At 36.3% G+C, this 20,685-nt stretch overlaps 1 protein-coding gene across 3 annotated transcripts in view; it reads left to right on the top strand.

Annotated features, from left to right (window-relative positions):
• LOC114660520 (forkhead box protein P2-like) overlaps nt 1-20,685 on the top strand; it is a 139,834-nt gene that overhangs the window by 96,938 nt on the left and 22,211 nt on the right. For all 3 annotated transcript variants that reach the window (XM_051933505.1, XM_051933506.1, XM_028813265.2), the window contains 4 exons: nt 6,324-6,404; nt 7,357-7,429; nt 10,151-10,349; nt 15,677-15,781. In XM_051933505.1, coding sequence (XP_051789465.1) covers nt 6,324-6,404; nt 7,357-7,429; nt 10,151-10,349; nt 15,677-15,781 — 458 coding nt within the window. The remainder of the gene's footprint in view (nt 1-6,323; nt 6,405-7,356; nt 7,430-10,150; nt 10,350-15,676; nt 15,782-20,685) is intronic.

Below are 20,685 nucleotides of genomic sequence, written 5' to 3'. Positions count from 1 at the left end.
TATCTATGTTTTTACATCAAAGAGTTATATTGTTTTATTACTACATACTTCCACAAGACTAAGGAGGAGAATACAGCAAAAACAGGTAGAATATAGTAACTTTACACAAAAGTAAATAAAGTCTAAGATCAAAAGTCTGTGGGCTGATAAAACTGTGCATTGCACCACCCTCACGGTGTAAATATGGTGGTATACAACGGCTGTTAGACGTAGATTTCTTATAATCAAGTAATCGTTCTGAGGTAAGAATGGTTATTCTTTAACAAAGTTCTCCAAGATCAGAGAAAATTAAATCAGTCATTATTTAAATTGCTAAGGAAAGCATATCTTTTAAAACAACTATTTAGTCATATGACATTGTGTCTCTTTATGCTATATTGCTAGTTTTATGATGTCAGATGGGTGTGATGTGCTCGCTGCTGCTGGTTCGAGTAAGATAAACTTGATGTTCCAACAGGAACAACAGAAAACAAACAATGCCATATTCCCCATTACCCAATACTGTAAGAAAAGATAGTGTAATGCTGTTGGAAAATTGAGCTTTACAGTATGCTAAATATGGCTCATAATATTTAATTTGTGTGTTTTATTCAGTCTCTTTTTATTTAAAGAATATTTGGATGATGTACCTTAGGTTGTGGGCACAGAGCTTATGTGGGAAATGGTCTATAACTGAAAGGGCAGGCAGGTACAAATTACCTCATTAAATAATTAATATTCATGAGGCAGTTTCCCAAGACTGTTAAATTTTGGAAAAGATGAAATTCTGGGATGAATGCAAAATAGACATAGACAGGAATTTTGTGAAAATAACTATAAATTGTTAAAGAGTTTCATTGTTTACTAGAATGTATATATGTGGGTAAGAATATGTGAAATGGAGGCTTTGGACTTTAAAAGAAACATGTTTCATTTCTAGCCAAAAGTAACTTAATCAAAAATCAACTAGATCTTGGAATCTTATTGGTTGTTCCAAACTTTGACTGATGTTGCATATCTTACATAAGGAACGGTTTTATTGTGGAAAGGGGCAGTGAGCAAGATCCTATAATAATGAAATGATTTTAAAAAGGCAAAAGGCCAGAGAGACATCATAACTGCCAAGACTAGGAGGACAGAGAGAAACAACTGCCAAAAAGAAGACAACTTGGTCTGACTCTGCCACCTACAGACTGCCTCTTCACTCCCAAGCATCAAGCCTGGTTTAAGAAACCAAATATTGCAACAACCAAAGCCACAGACACCTGAAACAAGCCTGCTGTGTGACCCTGATTTGAATTGTTCAGGTTGTATGTTTTCATATCTAACATTTATACCTTGTTTAACCTTCAAATAAACATGATTTAAATAGTTTGAGTATTGCTTTGTTAAATTTGTTCTATTGTTTACTGACATTTAACAATGACCGATTACTGTTAATAAAACAAACATGTTTCCATTTAGTCCCTTGGCTTCTGTTAGACTGTGTAGCCCTTTCAAAGGTAGCCATCGGGACACGAAAGCCTGACAGGAGTAGTAGTCCTTTCAGGGGAAGCAATCTGAAGACAGATCAACATTTAAGTTGAATCCCAGCAGGGACACCTTGTGAGCAGATGGGGTTAACAGCCCCTGGTAAGGTACCAAAGTTGATGTCACTAGCCTTGGCCAGTGTTGAGATATTCTTGTTTTGTATTTGAGCTTTATCTGTGCTGAGTGAAATTTGAATAGTTAGTTTTGCGGGATATAACAGTTTAGGCATTTCCAGTATTAAATTGTCCACCAATGGAAAAAGAACCTTAGAGGTTAAAGTGACTTTACTGGACACTTTTACACCACAAAAAGGATGGTCTGAGAAGTTGTAAAGGAATATCCATCCATTTATCCAAATGGTAAAAATCAATCCGTGAGAATTTCAAATGTTAAAAAAGTCTAGTAGATATGTTTCTGATGCTATCAACAGCATCTGAAATCACACATATTTTTCAAATGTGCCTAGTGTGCTTTCATCTTTCTTTAGTTTTGGTATTATACTTTATGAAAATGTCATATTTTATTGGTGCTACTATTGATTTGAGTTTCACTACTATTTTAGTATTCTAGACACTATGTACATGCATAAATAATTGCACCTTTGAATGTTCTTTACCACACTTGGTTATAAGTAGGCCGTTTGACGTGGTTTAGATCACGCTAAACATCTATAAAAAAAAAACTAAATATGCCTGAATGTGTATGAGCAATGTGTTCCATTGCAGAGATGTTAAATAGCAGGAGAGGAATTTGTGAAAAGATTTCAACAGATTTCCATGGGCCTTATCATTTTGTAAGTTATTTTTCATGAAACAAATACAATACTGACATTTTGAGTGATAACGTTAAAATAATTATGCATATTGCAGTTAATTATAGGCTTTTAAGGAATTAGGTTACAGGAAGTTTTAAGGTAACAATCAGTGAGAGGCCAAAAAGTATTATGTATTTGCAAGCAAATTAAGAAATACAGTACTTTAGTGTCAAAATACTCTCTCACAGTAAATGAATAGACAACATACTTAATCAGAGTGCCCGATATGTAGCATGTGCATTGCACATCCGACTTTTTATACTAGGGCACATAAAGTGTTTAGTTGTGGGATTTTCATTTCTCAACACTAAATCTCTTATTGTTGAATGAAAATTCTAATATGTGACAATTTCAAATAACCAGTCATTAGGGTTGTCTTTTCAGATTTGTAGTTTATCTTAAAGTTTTGAATTCTGACGTTTTCCTTTTTTAAATAGTCAGAGTAAACAGTAAGATGACAGACTTTTTTCTTTAAAGGGAAACTGATTTTTTTGTTGTAATTGTGAAATTTGCTATAACCAGGATCAGGTTCACAATTGAACCCTAATGTGACTTATCAAAAATGTGTATAACTATGATAGTTAGCAGCACTATTGTTTAGGAAGCAAGCCATCACTGCTTTGTAACAGGGCTGACATTCGGAATACTTTTGTAATATTATGCTGTTGATAGCTGCTAGGTGCAGTTTGGCATGGAATCTAAATGTATATTAACTAGTGACTTCCTGGACAACCCTTTGCAGAAGCAGAGATGTAACTTTATATTTAATGGTAGTGGGGGATTTGCAGGCTGGTAATTCAGCTGGGGGAGTGTTAGGCGTTTCATTTAATAACCTAATGATGCCTGCTGTGCTAGGCAATGAGGTGTGTTTACAAATTAGTCTTCTAAATAATTAGGCAGATGACAAAAATATAGAAAGAAAAACATGTCTGCATATGACCAGCTTCACCTTACCATTAACACTCAGTAAAACAACATACCGTAAGACTGAAAGCAGTATTAAAAAAGTAATAACTATACTAAACAATTGCACATGTGGAAGGCCGGTGGATTCACGTGGCTTACCCACCTATCATTCTTTAAAAAAATATTATCCTTTAACTAGTAAACTGAAATGCAAAACACATTTCCACTTTCGAGAGTTCTTAAACAATTTTCCTCATGACCCAAATATGCCCTTCTTAATGTTTACAAAACCCAATCCTTGACAACCTTCAAAACCTTTGGGGTTAGGTTGTGGGTATTCCCCTTTCGAGATTCAGGGACAATTCATCACCCAACGATGGAGGGATGAGCCTGGTTCCCCTTTGGAGAATCACCACTGAAGTTTACCCTCTTCGAGAAGCAGATTGTCGACTGCTTAATCAACCCCTAGTGACCCACTGTGATGCACTTCGCAAACCATACCAGACTCATTCCCATTAAATAAAACTTACTCACGACCCAACGGCAGCCAATCACGACACATAGTTTCAGAAACCCTGCTGTACACTAAACAAGTTAAACACAATATACACACAGACATGCATTCAGATATATGATGACTGGTCGTGGATGCTCAGAAAATGAAGGTAGATTCCACAGAATGTATTTTTACAAACCAGAAATGCAATTATTTGCTAATTACATAATTGTTTTCAGAATGGAAACATTGGTCTCTTTCCATTGTTAGGGAAATGGGGTATCTTTTAAGTAGACAAACGCCTCATGTGCCAGTTAATCCTCTTTTTTTCAGTTAACACATCAGTGCTCGTCTAGGTAAATATATCCCTAGTGGTCCTATTAAACAGACAGTGTCTAGTACTCCAGCATAGTTTCTTAAGCAGGGCTTTGTGACTAGAAATGGTCATCGCCTCTTTCTCAATTTTGACCCTGTTATATTCACAAGCTCTGAAGCAGCTATCATTCTTCAGCACCTTTCTAGTGGCTTCTCATATGCTTTGAGCTGGCTTTAACTCGGGAGATTGAGTGAACAGCAACAGAATAAAAGCTTTAATTTTTTTTATACTAGCTGTTTTCTTAAGGTGCCAAATGTTACAATTAATTCAATATCTAGTTTTGATTATGAAGCCAGTTCAATTTAGGATTCTGTTTCCAGGCTGCAGAGTCCTGTTTTTGAATCTATGCCTAGGCACTTGAATGTATGGAGTTTACACATGTATGCAGCATTTACATGGGCTTTCCCTGGCCACTTCAAGTCCTTTCCGAAGAAATGCACATGGTTGATTAACAATTGTAAACAGGTCGGGTATGCAAGAGTATCTCATGTAATGAATTCATTAATTCAAAGTTCATTCCCACCTTCCTTTCAGTGCTGCTGTGACAGGTTTCAACACACCAGAACACTTTAATAAGAACAGGGAGATAAATGGAGTGTTTCTTTCAAGGTATCCTGAATATAATAAGCAGTTCATAAAATTAATGGTTCATTGTATTGTCATCAAGGCTTTTGGCAAACAGATGTTGCTTTAGGGTGACATGGTAATGCAGTGGTAGCATTGCTACCTTGAAACAAGGAGACTGGGGTTCCTGTTCCATGTCCTACCCTTGAGTACGTGGGTGTTTTCTGGTTTCCTTCCAAAGATATGCAGGTTAGGTCAGAGCCATCTTAACACATGGGCACGCTGTGCATTTGCCCAGGGGCCCCACGAGCATATCTATGTACAGTATGTTGTGACTTACTGAGTGGTTGTGTAGGAAGGGGCCCCAGTGCACTGCTTTGCCCGGGGGATTATAATGCTGTTAAGATTGCACTGGGTTAGGTGAACTGGTGTCGGTAAACTGTCCCTTTTCTGTATGTGTCCCTGTAATGGGCTGGTGCCCTGTTTGGTGATTATTCATTTCTTGCACCATATGCCTGCTGAGATAGGCTTCCATGACTTTGCCTGAATAAGTTGGTTAGGAAGATGGATTAATTTAGCTATATGCTCTTTATTAAATTTTGTTTACTTTTAGGGTTTTTGTTTTTATTGTAAATAAAACTGCTATTGTAAATGGCTGCTCATTCACTTCCATTCTTCAAGGTGTTTTGCAATATCAAGCAGCTGCTGAAATATTAGATGTTATGAAGAAAATAGGGAAAAATGCAGAGGATAGATTAAAAAAGTTGACTTTAATAGAAAACGACACCTCGTGTTTATTAGAAATGAATAATATCAATTTCAAAAGTAGCACCAGAAGAAAGCAAAAAAAAGAGAAAAGAGCAAGCATGTAGCATAGAGAAGAGGTGTTCACCACAAATTGATTCATCCTCAATGCAAATTGTTTGGGTTCAAGTAATTTGCATGATGATGAATCAACCTATATGTACCTTCTTGAAAATTTTACTCCTCATCCCACTGTCCTACAATTTCAGCCGAAGTGGAACTCATCTTTCTCTACTAAATGCAAATTTTCTAAAATACAGTTTCACACCACTAGGTCACATTAACAAATATGACAATTAGCTTATATTACCACAGTGGGAACAGGTTCTGGTCCACTGCCCCTGGGAGCCAGATTAATTTCATTGCCCAGTCTCACTTTGCAAAACATGTTCGCGTTAGGTTAACTGGAATAGGACCTTAGGCTGGTGAAAGTGTGTGCATGAGTGTGCCCTGTGATAAACTGGGAGTCCATCAAAGAAGTGTAAAGAATGAGCAGTGCTGAACATATACAGTATATTCTCAGTATATTCTCCATTAGGGTTTTGCTTTTATTTTTTTTATTTCAGTACAAACTGAAATTTCTTTGTTTTGCATGTGGCTGCTTTTAAATGTGCTACGAGGCAACTGTTTTAAATACTGTTAAAACAAATTAGAGTCCATCTGTTCCATGTATAAATCTCCTAAAGATGACTGCTTCCCTAATGTCTAATTGTATCTCTGTTATTAAAGGTAAGATGGGTGCCATGAAGGAAATCAACCCTTCTTTTTTATGCCACTTAACAGAATAAATAGAGCCTGTGATCTGCAGGATCTTCTTTCTTTATCGGTTGTTAACATTTGTAATTCAAATGCAGGTCTCCTTTCCAGTGGTGATGGCCACTTCTCAAGGAAATTTTATGAGTTTATCTCCACGTCAGGCCATCATACTTCAACAGGTAACTAGCTGCCTGCAATAATTATTTATTGTTTCTACAATGTATGTAAAGCACATTTTCATTTTTAATCCTTTGGTTTTTCATGGATGACAAAAAAAATTAAAAGAAAAAGAACGTATGAAACACAGTTAGTACATTTACGAAATTGTTTGGATCTTAAACAAATAAGCAGTAATAATTTGTACTTTTACCAGTAGAGGTAGACTGTACATCATCATCTACTTCATATTTTGTTCTACAATACTATAGTTGAAAAGGCCAATGCTGATTGAGGAACACTTGAAAACTGGCTCTTAATAATATTTTTTTATTTCATTATTAGTTCTCAGCTTATTTTAGCTAACTGTGATGAATCTTGTTGCTGGCTAAGTGATGTTCCCCTCTAACTTTCTAAACTCATTTAGGCAAGATGTAGCTGGGTGTTGTTTTGTCACATGTAGAGAGTATACAAGAGCCACTGACATCAATCCTTGTTTGGTTAAGATATATATGAGTGTTGCTTTCTGTCAGGCAGAAAGTATACAAGGATCTGAGAAGTACTTTATCCCTTACATGTAGTAACTCCACTAGAACCAGGCTAGATTGCTCTGAAATAGGTGTAACACCATGTGGTTTAACCACCAAACCCTTTTTCGTGGCACATTTTTAAATGCAGCATAGCTGGATTTCTACCAGTCAGGAAAATACTGATAGTAATACTGTATTTAGAAAATTTTAATTTAACCTAATTATGCTACTTTCTGTAGTCAGACAAACATCCTAACTAGAAGATTTTTAATGACGGCTTATCTCCTTGAATTACCTTCAGTTACGCAAGAGTGATTATATTCTTTTAATACTGTGACACTTAGCTTGCCAGTTGTTTATTAAAAAAGTATGTTCCTGTACAGTATGCAGCTGTCCCAGTGGGAAAGCAACTAATCCAACTTACTTCTCTCTAAATCCTCCACAGCTGACTCAGCAGAGACCCTCTGTGCTAAGAGGAGGGGGGCGTCTGAATCTGCCATTCTGCTCACTACCAGGAGGTAAGAAAATGCTTCCAAGCAAATAATAATAATAATTAATTCAATTAATGTCAGAAGCTGCGAATTCTAAAACACGGTCACAGGGGGTGAAGCCCTAGATATAAACTAATCATGTAGGGGGTATCAGTCTAGTGCGGAGCATACTTGCTCCCATACCAACAATGACTCAGATTGGGCAAATATAGAGTTGTCAATTAACCCAAAAATACACGGCATTTCATGTAGTTAATGAAACAGATTTTTGAAAAGGCGTCATTGTAATTCTACCCCTATAACTGCTTAGCACTCATTGTTTGGTTTCTCTTAGATACAATAAGATTTTTTTGCAACTTTCTTCATTATTTGTGTTCTGAATAATCATTAAATAACTAACAGCATATTTGTCATCCCTGCCAGAAAGGGAACACAAGAATTTTGAGCAGTATTACACTAGAAATCTTGCATGAAGCTTAATTAAAGCACAATAGTAACATACAAAAAGTTAAAGTTTTTTCCCAGACTCGAGTTTTTCACCAGCACAAAGTTGCCAACCAACTGGACCCTTTACTATGACAATGCACTAATTCACCATGTGTTGTCCTTTAGGGAGTTTCTGGACTCCAAATATATACCAAATGCTTCTGTAACTGTTGTATTCACCATATCTGTCCCCATGTGATTTTTTTCCATTCCACAATTTGAGGAATCACCTAAAAGGACATCATCTTCAAACAAATTGTCCAAAAAATAGCCTTTAAATGATGTACTGATGGATCTCACAGAAATAAAATTCAGGAATGCTTCCGTGAGTTGGAGAATCAATGGTCACAGTGTACTGTATTGTTTCTAAAGGGAGCTATTTTGAAGGAGACAGGGCTAATGTAAAATTATTTTTGCAATAAAACTCTCTTTAATATCAGTTGCATTTATTTTATGATAGACCTTGTATGTGTCTTTGGAACCTGAGAGGATATTGGAGTACTTGGGAAAAGTCCATATAGCCATAAGGAGAATATGTAGACTCCACACTAACTGGTGACTACATAGATAGATAGATAGATAGATAGATAGATAGATAGATAGATAGATAGATAGATAGATAGATAGATAGATAGATAGATAGATAGATAGATAGATAGATAGATAGATAGATAGATAGATAGATAGATAGATAGATAGATAGATACTTTATTAATCCCAAGGGGAAATTCACAAAAAACACGGAGCTGCTGAAAAGGCTGCCACTCTCGGCAGCACCTGAAATTGTATTAGGTGTGTACTAGGTGTGAATTTGAATCCAAAACACTGGAGGTGTTAGGTAGAAGAGCCACCATAATAATAATATTACCATTCAGACAAGAGGATGTGTTTTCCATACAAATGAATGTTTCCACTTGTATTTTTTTAAAAATGAATATAGAAATGTGTGCTGCACAGTAGCTAATGCTGCTTCTTCACTTCTTTAGTGACTGTTGCTCAGTTCCTAGGCTGTTCACTGTCTGCCTTAGCTGTGCATAGCCTGCCTATGGCTACTTGATTGTTTCCTGAGTATTCCAGTTTTCTCCACCATGAAAATGATACGAGGTTCATTGACTGAAAATCAGTCCACTGTGTATGTAGCAATAATTGTCCCAAATGATCAAGTAAATTAGGGCTGAGTGGTGGCTCTGAGGCTAAGGATCTGCATTGGCATCTGGAAGGTTGTTGATTCAAATTCCATTATTGCCAGAATGAGATCCTACTCCATTTGGCCATTAAACAAGGTCCTTAAACTGAACATTTTTCCAGGGATGATGTACAATGGCTTACCCTGTGTTCTGACCACCAAAGGTCATGCAAAATCCCCTTGAGGATTATTGAAGTATAACAAATAAATGATATATGAGTAGTATGCCATTGTAAAATGAAAGCATACATGATGTATGTGCAGCAATTTTTGTATTAATTAAAAAATTATAAATGTTTATGTCACAATGTTATCTGTCGTGTTACTTTTTAAATATAACTTTTATACTGAGTAAAGAATCATTATACTGTGAAAATAATAATAATAATAATAATAATTCATTACATTTATATAGCACTTTTCTCAGTACTCAAAGCGCTATCCACACAGGGAGAAACCGGGAAGTGAACCCACAATCTTCCACAGTCTCCTTACTGCAAAGCAGAAGCACTACATAGTAAATATCAATGTATGAGAAAGAAGGGAGTCGGGGAGACAGTAAATTGTAAAAAAGGAATGACTGTCCCAAAGAAAAGAACTAGAAAATGCTTCTTTAGCAAAGGCCAATTAAGGTCCACATGCATTTATAGTTTTTGAGTTATTCTATAAAGATTGTCATTGGTGCATATTTTGCTTTTTAACAAAACCCTTTGCTCTGGATTTTTAAGTTAAGAGCCTAAGTTAAGCCCAATAGCTGCATCACAACACTGCACTTACCTAATGCTGAACTCGATCTCCTGACACAAATATGAAATAGTTATTGATTCTGGTTATTTAAATTCACTTCCTTTACACGTCTTCCAAGTTCACATGACTAAGAATACAAGTTGACCCACAAACAGTAATTTGTTCATATTCTAGTACAGAAATGAATATCTCACAAACCTTGAGACTACTTGACTTGACTACTGTAAAATTATTTTATTAACTAATTACTGTGACTGATCAGCAAGAGTGTTTTGTTAATGTTGTAAAGTTTAGGGTCATTTAATTCCAGCTTACTGCTTCTTCTGTAGGAACATCAAGCTTACCTTCCCCATGGCCTGAGAGTAACACATCTCAACCGTCTGAATCATCACTATGTAAAACAGAAGCCGGAGTAAGCCGCAATACATCTTCTCCGAGTCAAAGCACATCTGCGCGGAGTTCTCCTCTTCTAAGAAGACACAGCCCTCCAAATGGCCACACTGTTGCCCAGACAGCAAAGACCCAAAGGTATTTATGTAAACTGCAAGGATATATAATGTAAATTTCCAGGTCAGGCGAGTCAGTTTATAAAAACAGTTATAAACTTGGCATTATTTCAAATGGATAAGAATATTATTCATTGCCTCATCAAACAAATCAGCCATGTTGCAAACTTCCCAAAATTAATATTTAAGGTTGCACTGCATCTTAAATCATTAATTTGGATGGGTTGGGGGAGCGTTGTGTTTCTTTCTGTCATTGTGTATCTCCCCATTGAAACATAATGTTAATAGTGTACATTGTCATTCTTCCTATGACCTCCTACCTTAAAATCAGACTGAATATTAAAGAGTTCAAAATTAATTTATTGTATTAGTCAAACTACATGGTAATGCAGCATGCTTATATTTTCACAAGTTGTCTAGATTTGGGGCTCTCAAACTGGGGGTTACCTAGCTGCAATTGACTCCCTTGGGTCCACAGCAGCCCTGCTGAAGTTTACGTTCTTAAAGAATGAAGACAAATTTCAAAGTTTGCCTTTAAATTATCTCATGTAGTTTTTAAATAACTGTAACTCAAAATGTTCTTCAGTTCTTGCTTTAAAGTAGTCCTTTATCAACATAGTTATTGACTCCTACACATACATACAAAAAAAAAAGAGAAAAAGAAGCCTTTTTTAAAAAAACATAGTGTTTGAACCCAAGTCTACATGATCAGCTTTGCTTCAATTCCTCCACTTTTCTCCATATTGGGGTGCTCCTACTGCTAGACTTCACTACTGTTTCACCCATTCCACCTCATTCTCTTCTTCTATGTTCATTATACTTGCCAATTCAAAATTTCCATCTGCTTACTTGGGGTCCGCCATGACCACATGATCACACTCCCCACCTCTGTGAGTTGGTCCATACTAGAACTGATGCTGCCCAGAAACCGTGTGTCAAAACAGACAATTGGTAAAAAAGAACCTCTTATTACATGAGTGCTCTCTTTCTCACCCCTCCACTGTCCGATAAGAAGTTTGAACAGTGTGTGTGTCTCTAAGGTTCTGTCCACCAACATTACAATATTTTTAGTTTAGGTAAACATTTTAAGTGTACGGTCATTTTTATACCAGTCGTAGATATTATCAGACTACTGTAGTAGAATATACAGTAAGGAACAAAAACAAATGTTAACAATTATCAAAAAGAAAATAAACATACCTAACATTTAATTTTGGTGTTTACTAATATTCAACAGTGGGAAGTCTTTATTTCAGAAAGAATTACCAATGTAAATACAGGAAATCAGAAGCAGAACTATGTAGCCAAGAAGCAGACTCATCCCACATATTAATTTTGAGTTATTTTGCTCTTTTTGTGACCTGCAGTAGTAAGTAACCTTTGAATACTTCATTTGATCTGTTTCCAGATGTAACTGTATGATTTTTGTAAATTAAAAGTATGGAAATTTTAGGCATTCTATTTTTTATTCCATATCAAGCCACACTATCGTTCTTACATTAAGAAATATTTCACTAAAAAGCATTTGTCTTACATAAGGAAAACTAAAAGACACACACACAAAAAATTACTTGCTAAAATACCAAAATACAATACTAGGGTTGAAGGATTGAAGAAACATCACCTTTAGTTGTTCTGCCAAATAAGAGTGTGGTATTGTGTTATTTTTAAACAGTCAGTTCCTAGAGGGGCTATGCCAAGAAAAAGGTGTTGAAAACCCAAAGGGAAGAGAAATTACACAACACTTGGTCACATATGTGTCAACAGTCTACTGCACTTTAGCATTTACTTTAATTAACAGCTCTGTATTTGTGTGACTAGCAGCAACCAAGAATTCAAGATCATTCTCTCCTTTGCAGCATTGGGTTTATATTAATGGGGGACCCTGACCAGATGGTACAACATTTTGGGGGACTTCAGCTTGAAAATGTTTGGGAACCCTTGATCTAGAATGTTTAATTTCAAATTGACCTATTTACATTTAGCACATGCAATGTTTTGACAGTATTTTATAATCCACAAAACTGATGTGTTACAAGCAGAACTATGTAACATTATCTTAATGCAGTGTCATGGAAAAGGTTTGAGCCTTTTTTGCCTCTCTTTTTTGCATTTTTATTTGTGAGTCGCACCTTTTTTCCCCACAAATCTCCTTCCTTAAAGGAAGTAAGCTGCAAAAAATGCAACCATAACAATAAAGAATGTTTTTTTAAATATTCATCCTTACGCTTTATGAATTTTGTATACCACTGATGGCAGTTATAACAGCCAGTAATCAATCTGAGCAAGTCTTTTAATTTGCACATCACAATTACCTTAATGTTGATACTGTATATTTAACCATTCCACCTTTAAGAATTGTTTAGTTTGTATTAAATTAATTAAGTCATAGTAACATAGACAACAAGGTCTTGTCACAACAGATTTAGGTCTGGACTCAAATAGCCATTGAAGAACATATGTGTTCTTCATTTTAAGCACTGCAAAGAAGCTATGACAGTAGACTTCACACTGTTATTCTGCTAAAACACAAATAGATTCTGCATTTTCAGGTGTGATTGTATCCAGTATTTCTCAGTATTGTAAACCATTCCTCCTTCAGTAAGTCCTGAAAATTACCATTCCCTAGTACTGAAAAGCATTTTTATAACATGACCCTATCACTGCCACAGTTTAATATGTAAATGACAGATCTGGGCTGATGTTCAGTGTTCCATGAATACTACTTTTTACACGTTAAGATGTGTTTTATTTTTCAGCCAGGGTTTTTTCCTTGGCTTTCTTCCATAAAGCCCCTACTAGTAGCAAGCACTGGAAATAGTTGATCCAGGAACATCAACACCAGATTGTAGTTACTGACTTCTGAAAACTCAGACCTCAGACAAATATGTTTAAATTAACTTCTAAACTGATGCAGTGTAGAATCAGTTTAATATTTTTTTCCTTTTCTGTAAATTGACTTGCACTGAGTTTCAGGGTACTGTATTTGCATTGTTTTTGGAATAGTTTTATACCATTTCCAAGGCTTGTGCTCCTCTACAATCAAATCTCTGACATACTAGGGATTTTCTGTTGTTTTCATGTCGATCTTTTCATTTGCAGTTCTCTAACAGACTGTGGGATATCACATAGAGAATAGGCACTTATCCTGATAGATTAGTGATTCCTTTGCTTAAAATTAATTTCACATACAGGTAGAGCCCATCAAAAAGTGATTGTGATTTGAGGCAATATACCATATGTAAGCAAACTGAGACTTAAGTTACAAAGGGGGTAAACTTTTTTTTTATCCTGACTAGGGGGCTCTGCCCCACCCCCGGGTTTGGTTTAAAGGATAAACAATTTAAAGAGATTGTTATTTTCATTGGAATTGTTACATATGCATTATTTTCACTTTTACTTTAAAACTTTTGTAAAAAAAATATTTGTCCTTTATTTCCTGCCCCGGGCATTGTTAAATCTCTTTCTTGTGGGACGTATAACACTGCTCGTGTTGTGAAGGGGGGCGGGGCTGAACGCACACTAAAGAGAATGCGGTTGGTTCAGATGTTGTCTTTCTGCTGTTGCTGGCGAGCTGCGTGTTCTGCTTGTCGCGCTTTGCGTCGATCATTTAAAAACCTGTCCTTTTGCAACTTCAAGTCTCTGTTGCTCGCGTTGTGAAGGGGTGGGGCGCTGAACGCACGCTAAGGAGATGCGCTTGGATCATCTGCTGGCTTGCTGCTGCTGCTGGCGAGCTGCGTGTTTTTCTTGTCGCTTGTCATTGTTTTAAGAGCTGGGAGCACATGAAGTGTGTCTGCCAAAAGCATTCCGACAACTGCTAGGTTAGATGCCCATGAACTTGTTTTAAATTGTTTGTAAGTAGGGCGTGACATTCAAAAGTCACCGTCTCACGGGTTTTGCTTCCTAACGTTGTAATGTCTAGTCTTGAGTGTCGTTAAAGTGTCTCTTTGAGATGATCAGGTTTCGATCGCTTCGCACAACCCACCCTTGGAGGCACCTCCTGCCACTTCGCGTCTCTCCCGCTTGCGTTGTGAAGGGGGGGGTGGGGGGGGGGACTGAATGCAAGCTAAGGAGATACAGATGGATCAGCTGCTGTTGCCAAGGTGCGTATTCTGCTTGTCATGCTGCACGTCGATCAGTTAAAAGCCTGTAGAGCAGCTGTCCTTCTGTCTCACTGCCTTGTCTCGCAGGATGTCAGATTCTCTTCAGAGAAGATCATATCTTGTCTGCCTGGTCTCCCTGCCAGGATTTTTTTTATAATAGAGAGATATTTTTTGCTTTTCTTTATGTATAAAGTTAAAAGTTTTTGAAAACTGTTATGTGATTTAGAATGGTACAAAATGATTTGTACATCAGAGGTAAAAGCTAATGTAATCTATTTCAGTAGGCTGAATATTTTTGTAGGGCTTTGAACATATTAAGTACTGATGCTTATGCAATCTGGTAATTCAACTGCCCAAGCCACTTTCCCCTTTATTTAGCATAACATTTGCATGTGAATGAAGGCAGGTTTGACTATTAGTTCAACATATATACATAATTACATACTGATTAATTGTAAAAATGTAGTTAACACATACTAAAGACTGCGGTGGGCTGGCGCCCTGCCCAGGATTTATTCCTGCCTTGCGCCCTGTGTTGGCTGGGAATGGCTCCAGCGGACCCCCGTGACCCTGTGTTAGGATATAGCAGGTTGGACAACGACTGACATACTAAAGATTGTAGGAATTCAGAAATCAAAATACCCTTGTTCATCATACTAATGTGTCTGACAAACAAGTGCAAACACTCTGCTATTGGAAACCAAAAAGATACATGGGATGTTGGGTTTATCTACAGCATATCAATTGAAAGGCTTGCTACCAAATCAGAGCAATGACAGGTAGCACACACAGTTTTTCTTGAAAATCTTCATTATTTTATTTGTTTAAAATTATAACATAAGCAAATTGTTAAAATCCTTCCCTCTTATAGTACAACAAACAATAATAATAACAATTTATAAATAACAATAAAAATGTTATTGTTAATAATGTTACTGTTAATAACAATAAGAAATACTTGGTTTGTTGACTCTAGAGATAAAGTGTAAACAGATATGGAAACGACCTGAACATATTTTGAAGAACTTATAGGATAGCCACAATCAAGCCATAAGTTTCCAGATAGTTGAGTTCATTTGGTGATATTTAAATTCAAACACAATATGGTACTACTGCTACATACGTGACCCGTGTGTGTACACATTTTACTAATTTCAGCACAGTGTATTAATGCACAGTTCAACGTACTGTTACCCAAAACTTTAAAACCAAGTGTCTCAGTCTCACATGTATGTTCTTTGTACAGCTCTTCCCAGAAAATACCAGAAGCACCCAACACCCTCTTTGTGAACCGAATGTGCAAGTGGCCAGGCTGTGAAGAAGTCTTTGAAGAATATGGGCAATTTCTCAAGTAAGCTCTTGCTAAAGTGACCATTTTTGTAAAAATATATTTCATTTCAATAAATATAATTAATCACATTACTTGAAATACAGTATTCCCTTATATGTAATTTTTTAACATAGTTATTGTCTTTTGTGTCTGTCTGCCCATTTATGTCTCTCTCTCTCTCTCTTTACATATGCATATTGGTAAAGGGGTTCCTGGATAGCTAAACCAAAGGCGTAAGGGGGAGCCTAAAGGCCCATATAACACATCCAGACAAGAGAAAGACAGAACCACCCTAGCAGTAGTTGATGTCCTGCATTTGCCAGTGTGGTAATGCATCGGCCAGTCAGGTGCCATTTATACACATTATATGCGTACTGGATATTATGAATGGCAGGGGCACCATTACAGGTGACAGAGATGCTGCCTGGGTGGAAATGCAACCTTTATTAAGGAAGCTGGAGGACAAAATATCCAGTAGACACTGAGAATGCCTGACCTTTAAATTATAGAGAAAAGTGAGGTCAGGGAGGGCAAGTTAGATATTGCACAACCATGTTAGTAACAGGTGGAAACACATGACCACTATTGTGACCAACAACAATGCCTTACAATGAAAAATAAAAACTACTGTTAAAATGTTTGTTTTTTCAAAGGTAATAGAAATTAACGCAGCCTACAGTGAAAACATACCTTTGAGACAAGTGATTGCCTGAGCAGTTTTTCATTAAAAAGTGAACCAGAAATTGTTGTTAGAAGTGCTCAAGAGGCCTCTGAACTGCAAATATGGAAACTTTTGAGTTGAATTTCAGGAAGACTGAAAAACAAAGTTGAATAAATAATAAAGATCATTATATCAGTCATTCATAATCAGTACTAATGGAACAGGCAAAGACTTTGTTAAAAACAGGCAAAACATGGATATGACTTGATGTGATAGATTGCTAACCGAGTACAAGAAGCCTGCATAAATATTAAAGCATACTTAGCTCAAAAAGAGCCTCAGTTATTGATAGACTCATAGCAATTGCCAGACAGTGGCAACTAGGAGGTGTAAAAATTAATGTAATTGAGAATGGGGGGTAATGATCTCAACCCAAGTGCCTGGCAACTATATCTCCACATTTGACATCAAGTAACCCTCAAGTAGGTAATGTATAACAGCTAACCCATTATATGATAAAAAAATATGATAAAAAAACACAAGCAACCTTCTATAATCAAGTCGGTAAAAAACATTCTACAGTATATTATCTCAAATTACAAAAACATCTAATTCTTCTATGTCTAAAACTTCTTCAAAGCTTGGTGTTCTGTTACAACTTTTTAAAACTGTTCATTGTATTAAGTTTAGCTCCATCTAGTGGGTACAGCTGGTATTTTCCCTTCCTTCCTTTGCTTCCTGTCATGTGAGGTAATCAGGAAGTTAGTTTAAGAATCAGAAAGGCTGCTGTCATGTGCATGGAAACGCACTAGTCACAATCTTCTGTCATCTGTTCTTATCTTCATGCTTGTGATAGCATCGTCCGTATGCATTGTTTTATTTTGATGTTGTCCTTCCTTATATATACATACTAGCAAAATACCCGCGCTTCGCAGGGGCGAAGTACTGCTTTAACATTTTTATTAAGAAGAAAAGTAAACCATTTTAAACTGAGGGAAAATATACCTATAATTATTTATTAAGGATCTCTTTGTATACCACGTTGCCAGTGCAGCCCTTCGGTTGTAATATGACCAAGCTGTGCGCTGAGCTGACTCTTGAGCATGCAAGGTATAGTTGGCCATGTGAAAAGCAATCCTGCCTCAAATCAATGCCAACCTTTAGTAGGGTCTGTCCCTGAAACTTATTAATTGTCATTGCGAAGCAGAGCCTTACTGGAAATTGGAGGCGTTTGAATTGAAATGGGTTTTATCGATAACTTCACATCCAGCTTTTGAGAGTTTAAACATTAATAAACATCAAAGTGTCCACTACTCAAATCGTCACCTGTGAATCTAAGATGTTTAAGAGGCATTGGCGGTTGTCCAAAGGTGTAAAATATTTGGCAATTTCGGTACACTTGAAAGCGACAACCGAAAAATTCAGCAGCAGCCATCAACTCACATGCAGAACCATACAGTAGGTGAAGGGCTTAAGCATTTCACTCTTATAGTGCTCCTGTGTAGTTTAATTATCTCCTGTACTGTCAACAGTCCACACCTTGAACCTGTCACAGTCATTCAATACATAAGACACAATGTTCCTCCGGATATCAAGAGTGAGCCTGATATGGCTGTGCAATATGTAACACAGAAAATGGAAAAGGCAGTCGCCATCTCTGGGCATGGAAACCACTCGGTAAGTGACAGTTCTTTGATCGATGGTGATCACCTTGATAGACATGTTACTGGGGGAACAGTTGGAATGATAAAGGAAATTGGTACCTGAACAATGTAAACTAAGTCTAAAATACCTACACAATAACTATAGTCGTAATAAACGAACAATAAAACAATGGAGAAGCCGTGGATTAAATAAAAAGGCTGCAGTTATCAGCAGGGAGACGTGAATACCGTGGCGAAGCAAGGAAGGGAATGAAGAGACCGGAGCAACGGACGGCCTTAGATAGGCAGGCTGCCAACTACGTGGGAGGCGTGGGGATGGGGGACCCAACGGTGCCTCACACGGTGACCGAGCTGCAGGCTATGGACGTATATATGTACGTAAGTAGGATTCAGTTAGCGTTGGGAACCTGCATACCAAATTTCGTGAAGATGGGCCCTTAAGTAACAAAGACCGTTGGCAAGTTCAATATGGCGGCTGACAGTGGCATCATACCACTAAAATAAGTACGTACATCGGTTTCGGTTAGCGCAGGGAAGCCGCCTACCAAATTTCGTGAAGATGGGGCCATAAATAAGAAACTTTAACATGGCGGACGTTGTCAACCGTTATGACCGTTACGCATAGAATTTCGAAATGAAACCTGCTTAACTTTTGTAAGTAAGCTGTAAGGAATGAGCCTGCCAAATTTCAGCCTTCTACCTACACGGGAAGTTGGAGAATTAGTGATGAGTGAGTCAGTGAGGGAGGGCTTTGCCTTTTATTAGTATAGATATATATATGTATATTTGCAGATAGAAGTGACTCTTTTAGTAGTTTATTAATAATATGTATATAATGGCACAGTAATATACATTTAGAAGATAAGTTTGTTGTTAATATAAAGCAACTTAGCGTTTTGTATCTAAATTCTCTGTTTTGATTTCACCCTTTTAATTCCAATAAACCTATGGATAAAGAAACGACCGTCTATAGAGTTTTGGATAAGGAAAGGTGTTTATCTGCCTGTCAAAACACGTAGTCTGTGTGGAGGGCAGGACACTTGGCAAGAATTCATTAATATAATTTTAGAATAAGCATGCTGTGCCTGTAATTGACTTGCATATGCTATTAATTGCTATATTTTATAAAGTTACATGGGATGTTTTACGTCTCTCTTCTTTTTTTCTTTCTTTTTGGTGGTGGTTGAATCTTATTTTGCATTTTGTCATTTGTATTTTTATTTTTCCTTTGTTTTCTCAGGATTGATTTTGAAGTAAATTGTTTTATTTGATTGATTAGTATGCCATTGTCATGTTTAGCTTTTCAAATAAAATTTATATAAAATTAAAAAAGCTAAATAATGGAAAGTAAAATAAAAAATCAGTTTTAGAAAAAAGAATTGAAAAGAAAAAAAGCCAAGCTGAAAGATTGCTTTTTTAGAGTATAGCCTGTGTTAAATCTTGCAAATATTAGTTTATTTTCAATATTCACTCTATACAAGAATGATGAATTCTGCTTTATTTATAGAATGCCAAATTAGTGTTAAACTTAAGACTGAATTCATGGAGAAAATCTGACCAAATACTAAAAAAAATGTGACTCAACAAGAGTGCCCAAATGAGATTTAAACTCATCACATATATAACATTTATTTATGCATATGGTTTATTAATTTCAAAAAATATGCATTACAAGGGATGTATTTAACAATCAAACACAAAACAAAAAGTTAAAAAGCAAAAAAAAACAAAAAAGAAAAGACCCCAATCAGAAATATTGTCACATTTTGCCCATTTTTTTAAGGCAATGCAAATTTAGTGTATGATTAATTGAGTTTCCAACATCTTTCATTTTGTTTCCCCTGAGAATGTAATCTTGAGATATGACTTGGTCAGTTTCCAATTTTTGTAGTTCTTTTAGCTATGAAAGTGGAGTATTGATTCAGTAATCAGAAAAGTTAAATCGTTCAACTTTTGACTTGTTGAGATGGATAACAAACTGTTTGAGAGCTACCATATTAAACATATAAAATCTTCATTTGTAAAAGGAAAAATGCATGAGTGGAAAGGTTGGATGAAGAACAAGTATACTTATGTGATTTTAGGACTGTGAATGGTAGCAGACTTACCAATGTTATGAATTCATGCTACGACACCATGGTGACTGTGAGGCCCTTTAGCAGTCATTTGTCCTAGATGAGAGTTGAAAAGTGGCATGATGCATCCTGACATACAGTGTGTCCTCTGAATGCCTAGAAGTGCAGAATTTTTACCATAGATACCATTTTTGAGGGGTCTAGTTACCTTGAAATATGAATTTAACCCAGATTGAGGTTTGTGGCCAATTAATGTCCCCTTTTCTTTTTGTTTTAATTCGAGGTAATGGTAGTGATGTGAGTCCTTACACTTATGATGGTGATGAGATTTTTTACCCTCAGGCTCTACATTGGAAAAAAAGAAGTTGGGAAATTTATTTTTTTACAATTTTCATTGAGTTTTAGGTTTAGGTTTAATATAATATTTTAAGTACTTAGAAATTTTCTGTGACTAAACATTTTAAAGATTTAATGTGTTTTGGGAATTCTGGATTAGCTATTATTTTTGATAGTTAACTAGGAGAA

Source organism: Erpetoichthys calabaricus, chromosome 11 (genome assembly GCF_900747795.2).
Source record: "Erpetoichthys calabaricus chromosome 11, fErpCal1.3, whole genome shotgun sequence".
Lineage (NCBI taxonomy): Eukaryota > Metazoa > Chordata > Cladistia > Polypteriformes > Polypteridae > Erpetoichthys > Erpetoichthys calabaricus.
Note: the sequence above shows the minus strand (reverse complement) of the source record. Positions and strands in the feature narration are given on the sequence as shown.